Source organism: Heliangelus exortis, chromosome 3, assembly GCF_036169615.1.
Source record: "Heliangelus exortis chromosome 3, bHelExo1.hap1, whole genome shotgun sequence".
In the NCBI taxonomy this organism is placed as follows: domain Eukaryota; kingdom Metazoa; phylum Chordata; class Aves; order Apodiformes; family Trochilidae; genus Heliangelus; species Heliangelus exortis.
This window is the reverse complement of record NC_092424.1, coordinates 6335942-6362298: the sequence shown is the minus strand read 5'-3', so window position 1 is coordinate 6362298 and position 26357 is coordinate 6335942. Positions and strand designations below refer to the sequence as shown.

The window sequence follows — 26357 nt, the reverse complement described above, 5'->3', positions numbered from 1 at the left end:
TGCTCATGTGACCTGAATGGAAACTCTGTCCTACTTACTCTGAGCTCCAGCTCACTTCACGTGGCCATTCCTGTCTCTCCAGCACATTGTGACTGCTCATGCAAACACAATGTACAGAACTGCATGATTGTTGAACTTTCTGAACTTTTACATTTAGCACACTGAAACCTTCTTTAATCATGAGAAGCATTTCTACTTGTTAGAGAACCACCAGATGATTGCCAATGACAGAGTCTCATAAGGTTTTGAAAAGCAGACTTTATTTAATAGGCACATCATTGCTTTAATAGCACTGGGCTGGACAGCTCACTTCACCATGTGTAAATGGTTTTGTTTGATTACATTGCATTTCCTCAGTGTCGGTAGGATTCAAGTATAAAAGTTACTGCTTTCACTTTCCTATCATTTTTAAAGATGGAAAAAAAAAAAACAACACAACAGTACAACAACTAGTGCACAGGAGCATTATACAGACAGAACTGCCTGCAATCCAGACAGACTCTAAATACTGGACAGTTAAAGCTGCAAGACAACCACACTACATTTGCTCAGATGGCATTTTGCATGGTGCAGGATAGAGATGAACGTTGCCCACTGATACAACAAGGAACTGGTGTTCTTGTACTGAGAAACAAAGACTGCCCAACACGAACAAGAATGAGGGTTTCAAAACAAAACAGCCCACATGAAATTAGCTTCCTTATTATTTCTGATTATAAAAGTTGTACTCCCTCAGCTGTAGAAGTTAAAGGCTTAAAAGAAAAGTACTGTTTAGAGAACTCTACACCTGCAATTCAATCAGCTTTTCAACTTCCCCACCCCCCCTATATTACAAATCTTTGTGATAAGAGAAAACCATCTTTAAGAGACAATACCAGCATTCTGGATTATTTTTGTATTTTACTTAGCTGATATATTTCTTCCCTGAAAAACTTCATTTTAATATTTAATTAAATTCCATCAGCAGAAGCATACAAAATCGGAAATCTTTAGAGAAAAATTATATTGCTCTATGAAAGAAAAAAGCATGACTTCTAATGTGGTTTTATGAACATCCTAAAAGAAGCACATATGGCATAGAAACATTTTGAAAATAGAGAAGTACTTTGTGAGTTTCAGTGTTCTTAGGTTTTACATTCTAGTTTCTGAATGGATATTTCCAAAGTTAAACTCTTGTGGGTTTCCTATATATTTTATAACATTGTATAGGACAGACAACCTAAAGCCAACAAAGCAGAAATCTAGCGTGCCACACATTTTCCTATACACTAATTACTTCAGTTACCAGCGCTTAACACTGACAATACCTACTGTGTTTGTAAAACTTTTTTTTTAAATCAGCTTGTCAAAGCTTTTGAGAAGCAATCTGGGCAATAAGGTGGGTAATTTTAGTGTCTACCATGAATATGGCCAATTACAGAATTAGAGGTCGCTCTCTCCATACAGTGCTGATGAAAAAGAGGTGTAATCCAGGGCCCCAGGAACAGAGCCCGGGCCGGTGTAGGGAGGCATTCTCTTGATGCAGTACTGAGCCTGCTCAGGAGGCAGCTCTCGACGTAACTCATCTGCCAGGATGTAAGGCTGGGAGGGAGGAAAGGAGGGACAAATTCAGTGTGTGTTCTTCAGAGACACAAAGAGTGTTTCTTTTCTGTAGCTGTGACCAAAAACTCAGACATCCTGACTGTTGTAATGAGACCCAATATTTTTCTCTGTCAGTTCCATCCCTAATGATGAATTGAAAGGGAGTGTAAGTAATTAGGTTAAAATCCAGTCTCAGGATGTGTGAGCTACTGAGCACTGTGCAGCCATGGATAGACTGCTACTGATACAGCTCATCCCTGAACAGAGAGGAAGTATCTCCAAAGTGCACTACTGCCCCTTCCTCTGTGACAGGACAGATGCATTTTCACTTAGATCCTTTTAGTTGCAAGGTCCTAATATACTTGTAATGAACAATGCATTATTGTTCTTAATAGCTTGCATTTATGTTATGAAGGATACCCTCTGTTAACAGTCTTGACATTATTTAGAGTAACAAAGTAATGAAAACCATTTTATCCTGAGACCTTGGTTTTCATCTTCCACATTAATTTCTACTGAGAACATGTTTGGAATTCAGAACATGGTCCACAGTAACTGAGATCATGAAATCAATACAAACAGCCAGAATGAGAAAATCAATAGAGCGAGCTTGGGCAAATAGACCTGTACTGCTGTGATCTTTCCTTTCTCCACAGCACAGGATTGGTTTCCTGGCAGCACTGTTTATAGCCCTGACTCTTCCAGAAGCTCTTGCATTGCCTTTATCACCCCTTTCATCTTCATACACCACTCACTTGCCAGTAGATCTGGCTGTGGGGAGCAGTGTGCCAAATTCAGGAGCTTCCTACATGTATCCAGTAACTACCTCCTCCTCCTGCTCCTCCTAGGAGTAACTACCTCCTCCTTGGAGTAACCTCCTCCTTCCTCATCACATCACTATGCTGAGTGAGCTGTCAGGCCACAACATGGCTCACAGTTAGGTGTAGTCTTGTGCAACTATGTTCCAGAGGGCCAAACTTGGAACTGAAATACCCAAACGACAGTGTGGAAGGCAGGAGTTCTCTTCTAATCAAGGCTGTTGTGTTGAAATAATCTGATATACAATAAATCCACTATGCAGACAAGCTGCCTAAATCTTGCCTAAAGATGTATAATTTTATGTTGGCACTTTGTGATATAAAGACCAGGCCTTGAATTCATGTGAGCTGGGTCCTAATTCCAAGCAAGAATAAAAAAACAAGTGTTTTCTCTAAAGTCTTAAAAATGGAAAGCAAAGCTTCAGTAGTGCTAAAAGGCTCCAGAGGCCTTTTAGCAAAGAATGGCTAAATGGGAGAGCTCTGGGATCCTTACAGCCAGCAGGGCAATGACTGACCTTATCTGAAGCCAGGATTCTGAAGGAAGCTATCACTTGTTCAGCCGTGTCAGTGTCTGCTGTTTCTCTGGTCATGAAGTCAATGAAGGACTGGAAAGTCACAGTTCCTTGCCCGTTGGGGTCAACCAGAGACATGATTCGGGCAAACTCAGCTTCACCCTTTCACAGAATCCAAAACACACAAAAAAAAAAATGGTCACCATAATATCAATCACAATCAGCCCACATCTCTAGTGACCCAGTAGGAACCAGTCATTTTAAAGTCTTTTTAAGCATCTTCCTGACTCAGGAACATAAATGTCAGAGTGAATGAAATCTGGGATCTTAAATACCCACCCCTCGTTTTCAAGCAGGACTTGATATTTTTGAAAAATGTATTCTTTAGCCTAAATATACAGTACGTAGCTTTCAAGTAACTTTCTGCAGCTTCTCCCCAGTCCCACCCTCACTCAATGCCTCTTAAACTTGTTTTAACTTTACATTTAATTTTTCACCCCATCCTAAAACCACTGTAGTACAGGTACTGCACAGGGAGGTGAAACAACAGCCTAGGAAGCAGAGTACTTGCACACCCACTGAACTGAGAAGCAAGGGCAACAGCTCTGAGAATTTCATGCCAAATATAGAACAGATCACCAAAGACTAATCCTTTTTTCCACTAAAAGGGTTAACTTATAGAATAGATGAATGAAATGCAACCCCAAAATGTAGTTTATGAGAATTAAACAGCAATAAACTCATTCTTCTTCATGCAGTTAAAGAAAAGAAAAAAACAACCAACATTAAGTAATTGTTAATTTCAAATTCTAAAGTTTCCTTAATTCAAAGAGCAATACAGAAGACCATAGAATATGGTTTTCAAGCATCTAGTTTTACTTTTTACTTCTTTTTAACAATTTGAAAATAAACGAAAAGCAAAGAAACACTAAACTACAATCTTTAGTGTAAATTACATTATTAGTATTCTGCCAATCTAAATAAATTTTAGTGTTGCTGTGGTTAATGGTATAAGCTGTAAGCAGAATCAGTTGCCATTTTTTATTAAAGTTCATACCAAATCATAACCCATTGAAATTAAGCAAGCTCTGAAATCATCGTGGTCCATCAATCCATTCTTCCTCTATTGACCAAAACAACATAAGGAATATAGAAGGAAAGGTTTGAAGAATCCAAGGTAATTCCCAGAGAGATGACGAGTTTAGATCATTGGCACATTGGATCCAGTGCATGAATAGTAATAATTGATATTGCCCAAGCAGGTCACCAGAGTCATCATCAGTTTTAAAGGAGGAAGAAGTAACTAACATATTACACACAGGAAACAGACATTTGCACCACAAAAAGTAACACCAGGAAAGGTCAGGGGAGAGATATGGGAGAAGAGGAAGGGAATGAGACAAGAATACAAGGAACACAACCAGAGAAGACAAAGAGAAGGGCAAGGAGAAAAGTTTGTTACTGAACCAGTAAACTCAGGAGAAGCTGAAGCTGCCTCCCTGGAGGAGGTCAGTTGAAGACTTCCTCTAAAAGGAGGTTTTTTTATTCTGCAGGCAACAATGTAACTGTGGTATTACTGGCTCAGAGCTGAGTAAACACCAAATGGCATGATAGTGAGAAGATAAATAAATATTCTGTGTGGTAACATAATGTAGTGGTTCGGATAGAATTGTGTCACCCAAAATCAGGAGAGAGCAGTAGAAAGTTTGTGTTGAATCTTAGGATAAGAAAGTTTGCAAAAGTCTGAGTACAAGAAGCATAGAATTTCGCCATAGTTATGTAGTAGAGCACAAATCAAACATCTCAAACCAAGTAAAAGAAATAGTATGAAAAATCTTTGAAGTATGCATAGAAAAATACATTTTCAAGTGATGCTGACAGTCCATCTAACCCAGTTTTCTTCTCAGAGACAGGATCTTTTCAAAATGTTATGACCAATATCATGGAGATTAAACATCCAACCTCTTTGGCTATTGTTATATTGGCCTCTCTGAAAAGAGAACACTATCAGTTTGCTCTACCTGCAGGTCATTTCCAACCTGTCCTAGACTGATGAGGCAGGCTTTAAATTCATCTGATTGTAGATTGTCAGATTCATCCTAGCATTCCATCACAGGTCATGCATTTGGGAAGGTGAAAGGAAAGAAAGAAAAATCACAAATCAGGTTAGTTGGTTAGTAAAGAATATTCTGCTCTTGTATTAATAACTGTCTTTAGTTAATGGAAACATAACATCAACTTATTGCAATGAATAACCTAGAAATGTGTTCAACTTCTGCAATTTAGGTTTTTTCTTCGTGGAAGAGGGTCTTTAACTACAGGGTTAAAACTGTGCTTCCCCTACAGGTGCTCTTTTAATGTTTTTGCTGATAAGGCAGTTTTTATTCTATTCATCTGCCATTTGCTTCTTTCATTTTCTTTTTTCATACAGTGTACGTGAGATGCAGTAAAGAGATCACTGAACCTGGGGAATTTTTTTTTTTTTAATTCAGATACTGTTAACTTCAATCTTGATCTGATAATATTACTTAACAATTGAATATGCCCATCTCAAAAGACAGTATGAGTGTAAAACAATTGACCTCTTGTCTAGATCAAAATAAATTTATAACTGACATAGCTAATTTTTAGTTTTATGTCTTCTTTGATAATCTATATAATAAGGTTTTGCTTTGAAAACTGACTTTAAAAAGCCCCATTGAATTCCAGGTTAAATGGCTCTTCATAACACTACATCAAACTCAATTCTTGCTTTGAACCAATATTTTTGACACTATCTTCTTAAAACCAGACTGGCTCACCTTTTTCTTCCTGTTCATACAAAATGTACATCTCGTATCAGAGATGCACTTCAGACTGAGTTAACATGAATACAATTAAGGAGATGTTCTAAGATGAAAAATTATTACCCTTATTGATTTTACAAATTGAGAGTCTGGAGAAGATCCAAGGTTTTCTGTCTGCTACATATTTGCCTGCTGGATGAATAATTTATTTTTCAGAATTTCTATATTGTTATGCATAACTAAAATTATAGGATTTTTAACAAATGCACTGGGTCTATTTAATATACTAAAAGGATATAGTGCTGCTTTTTAAAGTTCATAATGCCATGCATTTTTTACATATCATGCTGTTATTAGATTGACTCCCTCTGCAGCAGCCTCCACTGGGTCCATAAAGGGAAGATGAAAAATAACAGTGGGAAGCCAATGACAAGATAAAGCAAAGCTGCAAAGGTGGAGCATCATTTACTTAAAAGCCATAATCAGAGTGAAGCTTTTTCCTTTAATATTTCCATTTTACAAGATAATTTCTGCCATGAAGCATTCAAAATAGTTTATTTTATTGTTCTGAAAATGTTAATCTAAGCTGGCTTGAAACTCTCAAAAGCCACCCTAAAGACAGGATGTGGCAGGAGTGAAGTCAGCTCATTTTGCCTTATTTCTAAAGCCAGAGATATTACTGTGTGACTGCAAACAAAATGATTTAAGAATGGGAGCTCAGACCCAAATCCTGCCCATCTGCCTTCTCTACCAGGGGGATAGAGGACTATCAGCTACTTGACTACCCCAGGGTGGTCAATATGTGCATGAGCTCCCTAACCAGGCACACATAGCAGCAATAGCTGCCCAGCAGGTTGTGGAGGGCAGGTGGGAGTGAGAGACTCCAGCACATCTACCAAGAAACCATTTTATTTAGGAGAGGAGCATGATGGTTGTGCTGGACCTTACTCCCATCAGCAAGTCACATGGGACTCCCCAGGGAGGGTCCAAGTAGTTGTGCCTACACCAGGTTCTCACATTGTTGTAGTTAATTTTTTCAGTCTGCACTATATGTGGCCTAAAATGGTATCTTTGCCTTGCAGTATGTCAGAGCTCCTGGGACACAATGATATTTTCCAACTAATGTACAGATCAAGCCCATGCAAGGGCTTTCTCATTGGGAGATGGTTCTCTATGTTGATTTTTACTATTTGCAGATCTACATTAAGCACTGAAGTCAGTTTTTTAAAGCACAGAAAATAACTTTGCCTTGTTCATCTTTTCCTGCCAACACAAACACTGAAATCCCCTTCCTTGTTTTGTTATTGGTTCCCAGAAATCTTTTCCTTCCCCTTTGCAAATCGTGTCCTTATAAAACAAGTGAGCATCTGAGTCAAAGTAATCCATTTTTATACATGTCTTTCAGTTTCTTGAATGCTGATTGATCTGCATAAACCTGATCAGGGAGCTTTGACAGGGAGCTGTTGTCTTTTTGTTAGTAAAATATAGGATGACATGATGCTATTGGTCTGCATGCAGAGCCTCTACTTAAAATCTGTATTTTGCACAAAAATCAATAGTAGAATATGTTAACAGCCATTAGGATCATTCATGCAGAGCAGCTGCAAATATTTTATCACATACTTCTCAATCTTATTTAAAATCTACTGTATATACTGAATCTGAAAAAGAAATCCCCGTGTAAAACAAAACCAGTGACTGACAACAAATCTTTGCTGGTGTCCCAGTTTGTCTGCACACTATAACAGCATACTGCACCATTTTGAACACTTCTAAACTACTCCTGTGATTCAGACATTGTGTCCTACTTTCTCTCTTCTTCTCTATGCAGTCACATTAAGGAAGGAAGTACCAGCAATGCTGAAGATTTATATTTATACCTACAACTGGATTGTGCCTGTAGGCACAACCTTCAGCAAGGACTATGAGTAAGCAGCAGCATCCTCAGGAATAACCTCTGGGGTACCAGTGTGTGTAGAGGGCTTCCCCCCTTCTCCCAGAGAGACAGCATGGATACCTGGTGGATGTGCTAAAAGAAAGACAACTCTTTCTGCCCTTGTAATGCTTACAGGCATAGTGTCCACTTTCTCACTGCAGTTTTAGAATCAGGGGCATGTAGCCCCAGAACAAACATTGTAAACTACCAAATAATTTCCTTCAAATACTCAAGCTGTGGAAATAATTCACCCAATTATATAGCTCTCTTTAATAGTTGCAGAATTAAGCCCCATAGTGGATTATGAACTGTAAGATTATTATTTTTTTAATATATAATCTTCCTGGGGAGGAAAATAGGAGTTCATGCCTCATATTTATAAGCAAAATAAGGTTTTTTTAGAAGCACTCTATAAAAAATGTTATGTGTCTGCATATCAGTACTTTGCTGACATCCTCAGCACATACTAGGAGCCAAACGTCAAGATACATCTTAAGCTGGAGGAATGCTCAAGAAGTCAGAGCTATAGCATGCATAAATGTTTCTGTCATGCTTCAGTATTTAAAGCCTACTTGTCAGGGACAGTATTCGTTTTAGGGATTTTTCTGGCTATTCATCATTCAGAATAGCAGTCAAATTCTTTCGGTGTAATTTTTAAACTATGTCAAGTATTCAGAAATGCTGCTGAGTGCAAAAAAATTACAGCATACACTACTAATTCCATCTGACACTGAGAAGTTAGGATTTTTCATGTTAGTGTCTACATTCAGATGATCCAGTTTCATATTCTTTTCTCTCTAAGGTAACCAAGATCATAAAATAATTCCTTACTGCCTTCTCAATCTAAATGCCAAGTTTAAAGACTTCACAGCTTTTTTACCCTGAAGCATCCTGGGTTTCCTTTACTGACCAAGACTAAATATTAATATTTGAGAGTGCAAGGACATAGGAAGAATATAAAAATGGGAAATAAGTCTGCCACTCTCAAACATGTTTGTTCAACGTCTTCCAGTCTGTGTAGATTGAGTCGCATCTGCCCATTAAATTAAAGTTTAATTTAATCACTATGAGCTTCTCTTTTATCACTGTTTCTACTATCTGTCCCCCACAGAAGGCCTGGCTCAATGGCTGATTGGTTTTAGATATCACTTTCTTCCTTTTTTTAACTTGCATTATGCTACTAAGAACATAACTGTTGCACTGTGTCAGTGCAGAAGTCCTCCTAGACCAACTTCCCATGCCTGGTGCTAAGGGAAGGAGTATAAAAAAGGGGATGCAAATGGTCCTTCCCTTAACATGCTCCTTCTGGGCTTCTTTTTTAAGGCCTCTGGATTACATTTGTCATGAGGTGAGGTCTACAGCAAGGCCACAGAAACTGATGAAGCATCTATCTCCTTCCTCTTCTGACCTGGCCCCTCAGGTTTCCTGCCTGAAACCATAACTCATTATAGCCTGAAGAAAGGAGACAGTCAGGGACAAGCAAGGATCTAGGATCAGGGAAGCACTTTGTGTTGCACATTATTGTCATCTCCAACCTGCCTGAAGCTGTGTGATGTGAGCACCCTCCTCCAGGCCATGCAGCCACTCCTAAGGTCTTGCCCTGTTGAATCATTTGCTATCTCAAAGTCTTTCTGTACCTGTAAAGCCTAAAGATCTGTAATAATAGGGGTGTTTGGTGTAGGATTTAGCCTCTTCCTTCAAGACCTTCTGAGGCACCAGGAGGTGCCTGTCATATCTCCTCAGTCACTGAGCCAGCATGAACTACAAAATCCAGGGAAGCCAGAAATGGCCATCCAGTGTAAGATATGCTAGGATTAAGTTGCCTTGATTCCTTATAATTAGGGAGCTGTCAAATCTTTGTGCAAAAACCTTGGTTTCCCTTAATAGGGTCTCTCAAATACTGGCATGTAATTTATCCAGACCTAGTACTCTGTCTGCTTTTAAAAGCTCTAATTGTTCAGTTATCTGTTCCAGTGCATTAGGAAAACCATTTAGTATGCTACTTCCTTCCACCCCAGTAAATTCATCTCTGCTTCTGTGATGTTATCTTCTGTTTCCTTAGAAAAAATAAAAAGGAATTACGCTGCACTATAATCACATTAAGGTTTTCCATAAAAACTGTCCCTGATTTCTCTGTAGCTAACCAGCTAAACTTTCCCATGCTTGTGTGTTTCTTCAAAAAGCAGAGGTTGGGCAATTCTGCTTTTCTTTCTAAACAATTGAGGATATTCTGGATAATACTTAGCAAACTATGACTTTCCTTATCCAATCCAAGTCAAGTACAAGTCCGGGTATGTGTAACCATTTTGAGTAGAGCTGGAAAAGGAGAACATCACTGAGATGAAACTGGCATTTTGCTATAGCCTGAAATGACTTGAAGGAGACAACTCATAGTAACAGAATATAAATCAGGGATTAAGTATGGATTAGGGATTCACTAACTGAAAGATCCTGTGCTGGGAAAGAGACAGCAGCCTGGTGCTGCATACTGGTAATCTTTTTTCAGTCTGTGAAATGTGAATTGAGTTTGGAAGGCAGTTTCATGCAAGCAGAGCCAACAGAGCTAACACATGTACAGATTGTTCTCCAGCTGGGATTGTCAGATGGCTATCTGCATGTATTTTGCTATTGTGTCTATTAATAGCTATCTTTTTAACCTCTGTCCATGAATACTGCATAACTCACAGAAGTAGTGAGTTAAGTTTCTTCACAAGAGTGTTTCCATTCCTACTTTTTTTATTCACCTGGGATTAGATAGCAGAAAATACCATCATCTTATTTCCCAGACAGAAAATGAAAGGATTTTCCTTCATAGCTATCAGTGCTCCAACTGTATTTCCTACAAATCTATTTCAAGGATGACAAATTTAGATTAAAAGAAAAAAAAAATCACTGAGATTACAGCTAAATTTCATGAGGTGGAAGCTCCTGGCAAGTAGATAGAGCATGCTGCACTACCTTAAAATAAAGGGGATGGTTATTTCCAAAATAAACATATTTATCCAGTTCTGCTTGTTATTTGAAAAAATACTGAACCCTATTAGCAGAACTATAACATTACATTTAAAGAGTAAAAATAAATGCTCAACATACCTGTACTATGCTATGGTTTCATAAGGCTGTAAGTTCTTTGTTCAATCATCTTTTTGGCTGTTTTTTAAAAAAAGCCCCTTGCTACTGCATTTGCAGTTTTTTCAACTGCAGGCTTACATTTGGAATGAAACAAAGATTTATTTCAGGAACAATAAATATTGCTAGTTGAGAAAAAGCAGGAGTACTGTACCCTGTCAAAGTGATTGAATGATGCTCTGAAGTCATTCATTTGTTCCTGGGTGATACCCTTGGCATCTCTTGTGAGGATCTGAGTTTCAACCTCATTGATAGTTCGAGCAATGGTGGTAAGCAGGAGCTCCCATCCAACACGGATGTGCTATGAGAGAGAAAATAATGATTTATTAAAGAATCAAATATATTTTTCTAAGATTATAAAAAGTGCAGTAAGCAAAAAATCTAGTTCTAGATGTTTATGATAGCTTTTCCCATACTACTTACTCTTTAGTATGACCAAGGATCATTAAAAATAAAAAATACTTTCACTTCTGCAGTGAAAGTAAAAATCAGTGAAAATAATACAAGACTTGTGAGATTACAGGAAAGTCTGTCAAATTCCATCCTCTGTTATAGTCGCATCAGATGAGGGAAGGGAATTCTATGTCAGAAGAGGGCAGAATAAACTAAAACAAATACAAGGGAGTAAATATCTACCTCCATAGTGTAGTTGGTGTGCTTGTTGTCAAACACCAGAGCTTCTTGTATAAGCTGATGATCTCCTTCCAGTTTGTCAATGTTGTGTTTATAATTGATGATATTGTGCTCATATTGCTTCAGCTGATTCATCTGGTCCTCCAAAGGCCCTGTCATTTCAATAGAGCTGCGGGCAATTTCCTGTCAAAAGAAACAACACCACCACCCCCCCAAAAAATTTAAACTTCAGGTTTGTTGATTTGACTGACATTTATATAAATATATAATATTTTCATTCTAAGAAGCAATAGTATTAAAGCTTTCATACAGCAGAGACAATAAATTTTACCACAGAAACACATCAACATAAATGTAGCACATATATTTCTGGAATTACTATAGAGAACCCAGTGATCCTGGTATCTTTCCTTTGCAGAAAGCAGAAGTGAAATAATAATTGTCTAGTGATTGATTTTTCTAAGTTACATCTTCTGCTCTACAAGCTTCCACAGTTCTACAAATCATCTTAAGAGGTACTAAATTCTTCAGGATCAAACACCTGGTGAACTATCATGAAGATTGCTATTGTCCTTTATATAAAGCAGAGATACAAAACTACAAACCAGTTTTCTGGTCACCTTCTGCTGGAGGGTCTGACACTCACCTCCATCTTGGTCTGGATCCACGGCCCAATGACATTGGCCTGAGCAGCAAACTGGCGACGCAGGCGCTCGTTGGCGTGCTGGCGGGCGAGTTCCTCCTGCAAGGATTGATCCCTCTGAGGCACCAGCTGCTTCACCTGTTCCAGTGGGAAAGCACTAAGTGTGAGAAGGCACAACTGAACACTTCAACAGCAAATGGAACAAATATGTCCACAGCTAGTAATGTTTCTTTTTCTTCCTGAAGGTTGGTATCAGAGGAGCAAGCCAGAAACATGATCCTTGTATTATCTGCCAGTTCTGTGCTGACCCAAGACATTGCTAACATGGTCTTGAACAGCCTGACCAGAGAGATTGTCACAAAGAAAGAAGAAATTCTCACCTCTGGCTGGATTCAAGTTCAAGGCATTTACCTTGAACTGCTATTAGAGCAGTTACTTCGGTTTTCTTTTGAACCACAGGTGATTTTTCAATAGGTAAGTAATTGTTCTAAGAATAGTCAGTGCAAAACATTTTGTTTGAGCACAGCCATTACAGTGGGATGACATGAGACACATTCTGTCCATCGTGTAGAAGTGGAGGTCTCAAATACATTGCTAGTACTTTTTTTGGCCTACCCTTCTGGATTGCCCTGGGAGATTCTGAATTTAGTCCTTATTGCTTGGTTTTGGTAACCCAGTGAGGGTGTGTTCTTGTCTATGTAAGTTTATATATTTGGTAAATTTACACATTCTGTGCAATCACTCACCTTCAGCATATTGAGTCTCAGTTCCTCATAAAATAAAGTGTGATTATTCTACAAGACCCTCTTTAATCCCTCCTCGGTATTTTTTTAAGGAATTGCCAATTTCAGTCTAACTCAACAGAACATTCATGGTCCCAAAGATGTTAACTTTTCACAGAATTTGTGAAAAGCAACATGAACTACTGTTTATACTGAGAGAAAGATTACAATAATTTTGTGGGTTTTTGATGATATCCTCTGGCCCATCCACTGGCCAGTCACCAGCTCTGCTCTAGCCCCTACACAAGCTTCTCTTGCCCTGCCAAAAAGCCAAAAAGGAGCAAGGGATGGTGAAGTGAGTCTAGCAAACATAAGGAAACAACATCTGATAATATAGACTAATTTACTGTCAAGTTATCTGAATATTCTCAGTATTACTAAACCAGAATACTCTTACAATATCCTCTTTGTATTTAGCATACATTACCTTTTCCCACTTGTTACGAATTTCATCCACACTAATGGTGCTGTAAGGATTGCTTGCACTTATTCTCATGCTGTAACTCTGGATAACTTTTTCAACTTCATTCTGGATTGACAGTATGGCCTGCCTTTCACCATCTGCCTCTGGCAAAGTAGCTTTGAATTGATCATGTGCAGAGATTAAACTCTAAAAGCAGAAAAAGAGAAGGAAAGCATAAAAACTTTTATGTTTCTACAAAAATCTGGAAGATCTGCTGACAGATATCTTTTTTTTTTTAACACGTATTCTACTTACAAAGAAGGAAAAGCTTCCTGTCTTGTTTTCTCTATGATAAGTCAAATAATAAACAACAATTTACCTGAATTTCCTCTATGCTATGAACAATAAACATGTCCTGTAGGTCTTCCATAGCACCTTCCATCCAGTTGTTGAAAGGAGCAGCTCTTTTGGCAAACTCCAGGTGAAGCTGATCAATCGTTTCAAGCAATTTCTCTGTCCTCTGTACAGGTTGGGAAAGGTACATTTGTTTGTTATTAGAGGAAGATCTAACTCCACACAAATACCCACCCATGCACAGAGTCATGCTTCAGTTTTTCAAAAGCAACTGATGGTATTGTATTGATTTAGCCACCTGCTTTAAGGGTTCTTACTCCAGGAAAATGACAAATTGCAGTAAAGGTACTTTCATATCCAGTACATTCAAAGGGGTTTATGACTTTGGAGGATAGCAGGTGGAATTAGTTTTCCACTATATTTTAAGTATTTTTGCTATTTTGATCTATCTGCACATCAGTTAAAATCTGCTAGTCTTGATTTACTGATTTATTTTAAGAATAAAGAGGAATATGTTTTCCACCTTGGCATACATGTGTGTGACTGCCTCTTTTCTGAAGAAAAAAAGTTTTGAAAAGTATCTCAGTGCTTTGGAGTATTCAGTACCAAAAAACTAACTCAGTGCTGGCCATTTTCCTATATTTCACCTGATTAAGCTCAGGAAAGTATGAAAAGGTAAGCACCTAATTACTTTTGTTATCCTTGCTGGACATGAAATTCACAGTGACTGGTGCTATAAGCTGCATTCCATTTGTTGCTGGTTTTGAAACACCCTTGGACACTGAGTCCTGTCTGCTGTGAACAATTTAATCTGATGAAACCACGGAACCAGAGCAAAATGAAATGGAGATCTGAGGAAAGGGTTTATTGCCATTTAGATACCAAAGTGGATGCTCAATGGCATTGTTTTCAGAGAGGAAAAAAGAGTTTATTCCCCTCTCCCTGCCTCAGCTGAACTGCTGATTGTTGTTAACATGCTTTACCTCCAGTGCCTCTCTCCTTTTCTGAGTAAGTGTTCCCAGGCTGTCCCATTGGTCACATATCTTTTGGCATCTGTCATTGACACTTGCAGCATCATGGTAGTCCAGTTCACTAAGAAAGAGTGAAGACAAAAATCTGTGTGACTTTCTGGAAGACAGAAGCAGTTGCATTTTCTAGACTCTTCCACTGGCCCTTGGTACTTCTTTCCCTCTTTTGTCCTCCAGGTAAAAAAGGAGCTGCAGTACAGAGATGTGTGGTCTAGACAATCATCATTTCAAGAAGCACAACACAGGGACAGCATCAACCTCCTCTGTTGTGAGAAAAATCAAGCATCCATCTGTGACAAACAGGTGATAAAGACAACTGAGGTTTCTAACCACCTTTATCTTCACTATTTCTGTGGCACAAACAGTTTGATCTCATGAAGACCAGAACACTTCAGTCTGGAGCTTTATCAAGTTTCTGAAGATGGGTTTGGTTTTAACTTAATTGGCCTGAAATACAGATTATTTTTTTTTAAATAATCCAATGATCTTTTCCAGCCTTATATGCTCTGAAATTATTTAATTGAGAAACAGACCTTGGGTTGCATTCAAAGCCCAAAGTCTCTCTCACAGGCCTGGCAATACTAGTAGGGGCTGCCAAATCAAAGAGAACAATTTTTATCTTCCTGTGCAGGAACTCCTCACAGAGCTACACTCTAGAAATGGCTGGCTCAGAGAACAGGAATATCCAGACCCACATGTGCCCAGCATGAATCTGTGCACCCACAAAGGATTCAGCAGCTAGCATTGCTTTTTCACCTGCTTAACAGGCTTGTATCATCCAGACAGAAAGCAACTTACTATTCTGCCTAAAACTGGAATAACTTCTTAAGGCTCTGTCCTGAGATTCTGCAGTGAGTGTTTCAAATTGAATTTTTTCTGCCAGGGGCAGAAAATGCCCCTGATTTTGCTGCATCCATCAAGACCATAATAAAATACATGTGTTTGGCACTTTGAAAACTACCTCTTACTGGTGTATCATTAGCCACTGAATTTAGCTCTTGGCTGCTCCTTGAGGACACTTTGCCCAGAAGTAAACATTGCAGAGACTGTGACTGTGTGACAACATGGCAATACGAAGCTAAGATTTACTTTAATGCTTGAACAACACATTAAATGCAGATATAATCTGTTCCTTTCTTTTAAAAATTCTTCTTTAGGCAGCTGGCAAGAGGAAGGTAATTTAGAGAATCACAGATATCAAAACAAGAACAGAGGTGGCTTTCCTCCAAGAGGTCACACTGTAGGGCAGGGAGAGTGTTCATGCTTCCTCTTCTAAGCTCAGACAGAGCAATGTGGTTTGGGATAAAATTGAGATGTGAACCACTCTGTTTAAAAGAGGCTTGAGATGTGCTGCAATCAATCCACTGGTGAAAGTAAAAATAAAATGCCATAACAATTCTATAAAAATAAAAAAACAGACCAAAACTGTGAAAGCAGAACTGTTTCATGTAAGAAGAAAACTGTCAGCAAGACATACTATACAAGGTCTCCTTAACCTGAAAACTTTCTCCCTCCTTTTGAGCAAGCCTTTTTGTTAGCTTTCAACGGATGCAACAAAAGCCATCTATTTGTAAAGAAACCTTGGAGTTTTGGATGAAACAGGCCACTATATTTTATTGCTGCTGGAAGTCATGTGGCTTTTTTATTATTATTGCATATTGAGATTATTAGGTGACAGTCCTGTGTGAGCTGTGAGCTCACTAAGTGGATGGGATGTGGAGATTTGTATTCTGGTCTCTTCTCACATCCTGAATCTAACACGCCAGAATATGGGCAGAATATTTTTCCTGATACGCCAGGTCACACTCCTGAAAGTAATGCAAGTTTTAATTTTACTTCAGTGGATCATTTTTCTCCTTTGATAGATCAGGATAAGGGCAGGTAACTTTTCATGAAAGTGAGGGACTGATTGTACCAGCTCTGGTCAAAGAACTGGAAGGTAATGTGCAACATTCCTCCACACGCTCTGCCAGGGAAGTTCAGTCATTCCCCACAAGATCTTTGCTATCCAATTTCTTCCAGGGATATGTGCTGTGGACAAATAGGTAGGAGAAAAATATTATCAAAACAACTTGTAAAAAGGGAACCCGTGACTCAAAAATCATTAATTCACCAAGTGGCATTAAACAGTGTAGCTGCACTGCTTTTCTGGGCTTGCTATAGTTTAATTCAAATAAATGTATTATAAGTGTGAAAGAACATTTTTCTGCTTGAATCAGAAACAGAGGAAGGAATAACTCAGAGGACACTATTTACTTGGAAATAAAACATAGATTTACATTCCTTGTCCTCTTAATTTGTGTCTCTCTCTCAACACTGAAGCTGTGAAGAGGACAGATTTCATATCCTGTAAAAGTTTTGCTTATCAAGTATATACAAAGTGCTGCTGTGTGTGTATTGCAGAGACTGGAAGAGAACAGTCTTTTCTATTCCTTTGGTTATTAGTCTTGGAACTTAAAAATCATTAAGCTGTTCCTCTTGATCTTACATGTAACTCATTCTTTTTCATAAATTAAAGATTTACTCGAATTTTGTCCTGATCCAGAGAAGCACTTAAGTATGAGATCACCTTAGGAATAGTGATAGTGTCACAAAAATAGCCTGCTGAGCAACACACTTTAGAACCAGGCTCATGTTAATCATGTGTGTAAGCACAATTTGAGCCCAGGTTTCCAGAACCAAAAAGGCTCTCCAAATCAGTGTTACAGATTGTGGTCTTCCTGGCTGAAAATAAGTTGCTGAAGTAGAAGTGGTGGATATGCAAAGAGCTACATTTCAAAAATTTTATCTTGATGTTTGAAAACCAATATTGGAAAGAGCCCACAAGAGCATAAATTAGTACAGGGCTTCATATCACAGCTCACTCCAGTTGTACTCAGCATTGTTATGTCCTAAGTGGCAAACTCCATTTTAAAAATGCCTGAATTTTTCCAGCTTTTTATATAGCCTGATCCGAGCCTTGTCATGCTTTATTACTCAGGATTTCTAAGTCTACTCAGGCTGGAACACAACAATCTGACAGCAGCAGCCAGGTTGGAATAATTTGTTTGCACATACACACAAATCCTTTGTCTAAAAAGGACCAATAAAAAAACTCTTAGCAACTTTAACCTTAAGCACACAGTGGACTGAGCTGCTGCAGCAGAAAATACCAGGACAGGAAACTATAACTGGTAGAGTTCAAGGTCACACAGCAATTGCTCTCCTTTGAAATACCAACATTAGGTAGCCAAAAGATTGACTAGGACAAATCATGGAGGTGTAATGACTTGGAATTCAGACACACGTGATGATAATTTCTGTAAATGCCTGACCCAGGGATGTTAAAAAAATAAAAAGAAAGAAATACCCACACGGACTTGAATAGATAAGGTGTCAATGCACTTCATAGCATGCAGACATTAGTCAATCCTGCTCAAAAAATATGAATGGAGAAAGAAATTGGGATTTTCCACCACAATTTCATTGCATGAGGAATTATGTATCAATAATTAAAATCAGAATTTAAATAGAATGTGCCCATTTGCTTACAGCTAATAGCAAAATTTGACCTTTCTAACCTTTCATTCCGTGTTCTCCAAGGGCTCCTAAGTCTCAGTGAAAAATCAGGCACTGATAGCCCCATTTCATGGAGAAGCAGAAGTCAAAATAGAGCATCTCCAAAAGCACCTTTTGGAGATGCACAGGTTTTCAGCACCTTTGCAGCCCAGGCCACAAATATCTTGTTTAACTTCACACAGCAAATTACTGAAACAACTGAGGAGAGACAGTCCTAAAATAGACAGGATACAGTGTTCACTGGCCTCACCAGAGGTAAAGGACACAAGGTTCAAAATGCTGGTAAGCAGATGCTGTGCTATGCATACTGCATTCCCAAAGTTTCTCATCACTTGTAAAGCTGAGGCTGAAGTAACAATGATTAGGTGTTTCAGAAACTTTCTCTAGTATACAGAGGTATACAAATAATTCCACAACTTTGTGAAATCTCCATTCTCTTTGTTTTCCAACTCCTTTCACATTAACAAAAAGCAGTACTTAACTCTGCTCACTGGGCTTTACTTCTTTCAGTAATCTTGAAAAATAGGATTTGTCTCCTAAATCCATTTGAATGATACAAATACTGTAAGTGCTGCTGCTATCACGTATGAACGACATTTTTAGACAGCTTTCAGATTTTGAAAATGTTAATGAATGTGAAGCTGTTTATGAGTCATGGTCCTTCACAAAGGTAAAAAAAGGGATGTTTTTGATTTTTCAGAAGTAACTGTTTTGTCTGTTCAAAAAAGTGAGAAATTGGAACTTGGAGAGCTGAAGCCAAGGGTAGGAATCTGAGAATTTTCATCTTGGCTCTGGTTTCAAACACTAAAGCATATTTGTTCCTGTTGGATTTACAGATTTATACTGCAGGTGAGCAATTAATTTAAGTATGTGCCAAATTGCTAATATCAAGAGTGGTGCCACTGATTTGCAGGACGAAACCACTGCAATTAGCTGCATAAGATCATAAAACCAAATATGATTAGCTTAATGCACACACCAAGATGACTTTGATAGAACAGGAACATCAGTATGTAACACTACAGTCTGTCAGTGTGGCAAGAGCTTTGCTGACAAAACTGTGCTTCCCACAGGTGAATTAACAACCTTCCCACAAACGAGCAAATTAGCAAACTCCACTGATAAGAATGCCAGAGTGACTGCATCAACATTCATGACTTCTGTGTCTCAGTCACAGGACTACACTTTTTACATCCTGACCTATGTAGCTGGTGCTAAAATACAGATGTAGCCTAAATTAGTCATGGAATTTTCCTCAGCTTCAGTAGTGTTTTCTCTGAGCATAGTAATGCTGAATGAGCAAGTGTTGGTCCTGTCACCAAGTTGATGGAATTGTGGGTGAAAATCCTTGCTCTCCTACAGAAGAACTTGTGTGCTTGATTGCTTGTGTGACACTGAGCAAGTTATTTCATCTCCATATACCCCACAGCCCTTTCTGCAAAATGGAGGCAATGGCACTTTCAATTATAATATGAAAAGATTGTGAAATAAGTATACTAGAGAAAGTTAAATCTTTAGAAAAGTCAGTGCATTGCCAAATACTATGTGGACAATTTAAGGATGTGAAGACTTTTGAAAGGACCAATATACTTGTGGGAAAATACTTGGTTTTAATGTGAAGATGCTTCATCTGTAATTTCTCTAAGTTAAATTCTTTTCTAAGTTAAACAACTCATAGCTAGTACCTCTCAGCAGACCATATTAACTGTCAAATAAACACCTCCACCATTCCCATCAACACACAATGGACTCATCAGTAAAGCTAATGCTAAAAGATTACCATTAAGCCCATTTTTAAATGTTTGTTTTCCAAGCAATCTTGGTCAGTTGAATATCTATATTTGGTTGAGGGTAAGGGGGAGATGAGGGAAAGGTCTCAGTGACGAGCTCAGATAATATACTTATGAAGCTATCTCTGGAATTCTTACGTTGGTACCTATGACACTATCAAATGCATTGGAAAGAGTTTATCACAAAGTTAAATGTCAGCAGCTGCAAGCCTTTAAATGGAACATACTTCAGCTCCTGGGCAATGGCAGCGATCTGTTCCACCCTGTCCTGGTGAGCAGCCAAATCACTTTCAAAAGCTTCATGTTTCCTTAACATGGCGCGGACTTCTGTCAGAGTAGCAGATTCATAGTCCTTCTGAAGTAAGGTCTGCTCTTTGCCTGAAAGAGGAAATTAAAATATTAATCTTTTTTTTTTACTGCTTTATTGGTTAGGGCAATGGCAAATTTAGTCAACTTTTTTGAATGGAGGCGTGGTGAAAATCTCACATGAGATCAAGCCCCACCCCAACTGAAATCAAATTTCTAATCAACACTTTGGGGCTGACAACTTGCTCCTGGCTTTTTACAGCTTGAATCTTTTCACACATTGAAAGTAAACCAGAGTCCATCCTGTAACACAGCTGCTGGAAGCATTCAAGGCTGTAAATGGCTGCCAAGCAGGTACTAGACAGGAAAAGACAACATTTATCAGCCCTGAGAGCCTATTTTCTGTGCATAAACTACTCATGGTGATATGTTATGGCTTTTATGCAGGGAAAACTTCACAGAAGCTGCTACATAGCAAATGAAACAACAGTTTCATCTGGCTCTAGAATTCACAGAGCTGGGTAAGGCAATTTGGTGAGCTGAAGTTGGAGGAGCTGTCTGTAGAGATGCACTCGCACAACGCAGGAGCTACTGAGGAGCAGTATTTCAGCTTCTGATTCCCTCTTTGCTTCTCCAGCCTTTTGTAAATAGGCTGACATTTTCTACTTAAATGCAGTGTTTTATACAAAGGCAGACACAGATTTTTTTTAATTTTTTTTTTTGTAAGTGCTGAAATGAATAATTCACTGAAGGCAGCATGTGAAATACAAGAACAGATCATTAGTAAGACTGAAGCTTAGCATAGCAGTGTGATTTCTGGTTTTGCAAGTGTAGCCTACAGAAGAAGTATCACAATGGTTTAGAGTCCCCAGGTTTTGCCAATATACCATTTTTATGCCAGTTTCTCAAGCAATGTAATACTTGCTATTTTAGAGCAGTATAAACAGCCTATGCAGAGAAGAAGGAATTACTGATAGATCTTAAAAAATATGTATTTTTAATTAGTACTGCTTGGCTGACTATTTGCTCAAAAAAGAAGAACAGCAGAAGTAGGAAGACTGTTGTCAGGGCAAACAACAGGATGACAGAGCAGATCTGTGTTTAATGGTCCCCAGGAAAATTCTGTGCCAGTGTCTTGTCCTATAGCTGTTACATGTAAGATTAGGTTACCATTAAAAAACAGAACTATAATTGGGTTGTAATCCAGGGTATGGAGCAAAGCAGATATGGATCTGTTATCATTTCAGTCTGGAGAAGAGAAAGCCCCAGGCTTATAGCAGACTTACAGTGCCTGAAGGAGGCTACAGGAGAAGCTGTAGAGAGACTTTTTGGAGGGGTATGTAATAATGAGATGAGGGGAAAAGGTTTCAAACTGAAAGAGGGTAGATTTAGATTAAACATTAGGATTAAATGCTTCACTGTGAGGGTGGTGAGACACTGGAACAGGTTGCCCAGAGGGGCTGTAGCTGCCTCCTCCCACACGTGTCCAAGGACAGGTAGGGTGGGGCTTGGAGCAACCTGGTTTAGTGGGAGGTGTCTGCCCATGCAGGGGGTGGAACTAGGTGATCTTTAAGGTTCCTACCCACCTAAACCATTCCATGAATATGTGGTTTATGTAAACTATTCAAAATATAATGATGGCCAAACGATCATCAACTCAGAAAAATTGTTAATAATTTCACACTTAACCAGTGGTGTCATTACAGTCCTGGTTGGATTGCTGGTGTATGGATACACAGGAATCCATTAGCAGTAATGACCTCAATTCAAGCATTGAATGTTTCCATTAAGTTTGACTCATAACCACAAGAGTACAATTTTTACTGTTAAATTTCACTAATAACATGCCTACAATTTAGGATCATGACTAAAGTCAACAAAATCTGAATTTCTATGTGTTATTATTTTAGGCTTCTAAAACTGTCCAAAATCTTAGGATTTATATTCACCACTGCACAACCTTGCACAATCAAACATTTAAAATGTCAAAAGCCATCTCCTCTCACCATATGCCCACTGTTCATGAGTGGAAGCCTTCTGCCTGAATTTCTCAGCCAAGTGTTCAAGTCTTTCCAGTCTCCGTATTTCATTCAGCAGCCACTCTTCATACCCTTTCTCAGCTTGTTCAAGTCTCTGCCAAGCACCAGCAATATCCTGTGAAGAGAATATATGAGAGAGAGGGGATGAAAAGACAACCTCTTTTTATCCAAATTTGCAGGTTTCTGAATCATTCACAATTTCGCTCCAAAAAGCTAAGTTTTAATATCCACATTTTGTAAAATCACAGAACCATGGCAAATGTCAGGCAGCCCAGAAAGCCTTGTATTTCAGATATCTGCTCTTAATAGTGTATTCTGATGAAAGGAACCCCTATACAAATGGATTTCAAGCATAGGTACACATTCAGTGTCTTCACAATATATTGCAATTTCTTCCCATTTTGCAATTTGCATTTTCTTCTTTGACACACCTACCTAGTACCAAAATAAAAGTGCTTCTCTCCTGAAAGTTGACAGTAGCAAAATAATAAGTATCAGGAGGATTTGGTCCATATTTTGTCTGGAATGCCATTTCATTTAACCTTCTGTGGTGCACAAACCTTTGGGAGCTTCCTTGGAAACTCAAAGGCATGAGTAGGAAGCTGAAGTAGGGGAGTGGACAATGATCATTTTCAGACAGTCATCTGCTTATCAAATCAGAGCAACCAAACCACAATAAAAGAGTACAGAAACAGGTTTGCTCTATTCCATAGGAAATGTTTTGACCCACAGTCACAATACTTATCAGCAGATGAGAATTCTTGGTACTGATTACTCTTACACTCACAGACATAAGAAAAAATAAAATTTAATTTTAAAAGGAAGAAAAAAACATATATTGAGCAATATCTGTTTCTGTAAGACTGATGAGTAAATTTTGCTTAAATAAACAATATCTTACTTCACGATAGAAAAATATCAATAACATTCCAAAAGAAAGCTCTGCATCATCTCATATCTCAAGACAATTTGCTCTTGGAGAAAGCCTTCAAACAGGCAGAAACACGTTTGAGAGAACGCAAGATTCTAGAATGAAAGGGAATGTGTGAAAAGATATGGATAAAAATGTAAAAACCTCAAGTTTCTGAGAATTAATTAAAATGGTATTTTGATCTTTCGGGTTGAATTTTTTTGTGAGAATGTTGATAGAAAAGGAGAATGGGATGTTGATTTCTCCTGTACTTACTGAAACCATTTTTCCCTCTGATGGCATGAAAGCTGGACGATTGCTGATCCTCAGTTTTGTCTGCAGGGTGTTGAAGTTGATCTCCAGTTGACATTTCTCTTGGACTTTGGGAGGTTTGTGTTTCCGGCGGTAGTCCCGGAAATCCTCTAATTTCTTCTGCATAGCCTGCATTGTTTTTTCTGGGGTCCTGTTTTCCAGCCATGGAATTGTCCGGCGAATCCATTCTAGAAGCTTTCAAACCAATACAAGCAATTGAAATAAAGGCAATGGAAAAGCAACAATAACAGCAAAAAAGATCACATCGAATGCACAAATCCTAATCAAGTTTGCTCCATTTTAATATTATTGACTTCAGTTGGTAATAGTGCTTAGATGGCAAAGAAGCACAATATATTCAAAGCTGAAAAATACTTCTTTAACTAATATGCCCAGATATTTTAGGTATTTCTAGAAATGTCCTGATTTTCATGAAGATGAACACACATACAAGGTGTCTAGATAATAGCTCAAACCTAGAGTTATGTAAAGTCAGCTACCACTAGGAAAAGTCTTCGTGTCTCAAGTAGTCATGTACATCAGACCAGAACAGACAGATAAAAACCTCCCCTCACAAATATGTCACTGCCAATGCACCACTACATTCTGTGTCTGTGATTTCAGTATTTTTTTTGCAGGTTATGCATTAAAGACAAGGAGCTCTCAGCTGTGAACTACACATCTGTAGTCCTGAATCAAAAAAATTGCCATTTACCAAGAAGTGACAGGAGAAGCACTATGTGTTCCCTTCTTCATTCACTTGCTGTGTTCACAGGCGCATTGTGAACACCCTGACAGACCTTGTCCAGGTGTTCTTTGCAGTAGAGAAAGCCAATGGGCTTGTTAGGAGTGACAGGATCCTGTATGTTCCCCATGTGGCCAAGGATGGCCATCTTTAGAGACAGCAAGCTTGGTCTTGGGGCAGACTGATGACAGTCCCAAAACACACTTTTGGTACATTAATGAGACTGAGTGACTTGCTGACAGTCCCACAGGCAAAAGAGTGACAAAGGAGTCAACTGAACCTTGTCATCTTGGTCAACTGAGCCTTGAACCATACCACTGTGAGATTTACCCCATATTGTACATGAATGAATCTTTCAGCTCGCAGCATTTCATGAACACAGTCATCAGGACATTACAGATACAGCTGTCTTTACCTCACTTGCTAGTCTCTCATACTCTTCCATCAACCTCTCATTTTCCTGATTCACAGCAAGCACCTTACAGATCCGGTTAGCTGCAGTCTCAGCCTGTAAAACACAGCAAATAAACAGGATGGATTCATAAACATTCTGAGAAAGGTCAAGACTTGGAGAATGAGAGAAACTGTGGCTGCTGCAAATAAAAATCACATTGTTTTATAGTTGGTAATTCATGCTCCTATGTTAGTTATATATTTACCCTCCTGTAGGCACAGATAACAATGTCCTGAATAAGGCACAGATCAGCACAGAAGTAGCATTATTTTACCAGGGGGAATTTCACACTACCATTATAATTGTCTAACAAGTCATTTACTTTCAATGACTTAGGTCATTCTTAAGATTATCCTATTAGTTTAGTTTCTTTAAACAGCACCAAAAAGTATTAAATTTGTTAGTCACACTGGAAAGACACCACATACAATTCAGAAGTCCCAGACCACTCATCTCATATGTAAACACACCCTTGAGAATATAAACAGCTCAACCACTGACAGCAAATCTTTTCATGCCTCCTGCCAAATTTATTTGTGAAGGCACTGTGCAGCTCTGCCATAGGTAAAATTTACATTAGTTGTTTGACATCACATATCTGTGCTTTCACAGAATTATGAGTCTGGAGTATATCTAATCAAATAAATACCTGTAGAGACTCCTGTGTTACAGAGTATTTGGAATTCCCCTTTTTGCACGAATAGAAAAACCTTCATACCCAGAAGCAAGAAGGCACAACAGCACAGCTGTGCTGTGAGAAGGTGTAGGTGGCCTTATCAGACAGGAGGAAAAATTAAATCCTGAGGATGAAGGAAAAATATCATCTGCTTTAAGGGTTCTTTTTTTTTTTTTTCACATAGGTTGGGCTATGTCCACTTGTAAACTAGAAATGTAGAAAGCAAAACAGTGGGAAATGCCACATCCATGTGTATCCCAGCCTGTATGACAGATCTGCTGATGATATCCTGGCCTCTTATACTAGATGTTGGACCTACAAATAATTCCATTGGCTTCCATGGGAACCAGGCAGAAATACTGTGTTTGATGCCTTCTGTGCCTTTCTGCATCTTTAGGTATCTTTGAAAATCTAGCCCTAAATTACTACTTGGCATAAGTAAGTCTAGAATAGTCTCAATCTCTACAAGTCAAACATTCTTTTATGCAGCAAATGCATAAGATGTTGACGTAGCAAGAAACAACTCCATTTCACAGTATCTTCAAGTACAGTTTTTCTGAAATAGTCTTTATAATCACCAAATAAAGATCCAAAATTAGAAACAGGAATGTGCATTGGAATTAAAGAAGTTCAACTTGCTACACAACATTTATCTAAAACAGGGTCAAATGTTGGTTAAAAACAAGTATTAGTGCTCAAGTAATACTTGCAATTGTTAAGTGAAACCACAAAGTACTAAATTAGGGGGGTTTTAATAAAGTAGTGGAAATGTGAAACAACCAATCAAAACCACAGCAGCCTGAAGGGACAGTTGATTAATACCTGCTCTGCTCCAGCAAAAGCATGGTAGAAGCAGGACACATATGTCATGATAGCTCTCTCATCGGGTTTGGGAGTGTTCACAATATCTACAAGAGGGTGGGAGAAATTAAAACAAAACAAACAAAAAAAGAATTGTGGAG

The 26357-nt window shown here is 38.5% G+C and overlaps 1 protein-coding gene across 1 annotated transcript in view; it reads right to left on the bottom strand.

Moving 5' to 3' along the window:
- Window positions 1–238: 238 nt before the first annotated feature.
- Window positions 239–26357, bottom strand: part of ACTN2 (actinin alpha 2) — a 67402-nt gene continuing 41283 nt past the window's right edge. Inside the window, exons 8-21 of the mRNA XM_071739053.1 lie at window positions 26218–26303; window positions 24681–24773; window positions 23485–23715; window positions 22266–22413; window positions 20181–20331; window positions 14561–14669; window positions 13603–13743; window positions 13248–13430; window positions 12042–12176; window positions 11399–11578; window positions 10917–11063; window positions 3969–4034; window positions 2915–3073; window positions 239–1581 (exon numbers count right to left, since the gene is read on the bottom strand). Coding sequence (XP_071595154.1) covers window positions 1423–1581; window positions 2915–3073; window positions 3969–4034; window positions 10917–11063; window positions 11399–11578; window positions 12042–12176; window positions 13248–13430; window positions 13603–13743; window positions 14561–14669; window positions 20181–20331; window positions 22266–22413; window positions 23485–23715; window positions 24681–24773; window positions 26218–26303 — 1988 coding nt within the window. The 3' untranslated portion in view covers window positions 239–1422. The remainder of the gene's footprint in view (window positions 1582–2914; window positions 3074–3968; window positions 4035–10916; window positions 11064–11398; window positions 11579–12041; window positions 12177–13247; window positions 13431–13602; window positions 13744–14560; window positions 14670–20180; window positions 20332–22265; window positions 22414–23484; window positions 23716–24680; window positions 24774–26217; window positions 26304–26357) is intronic.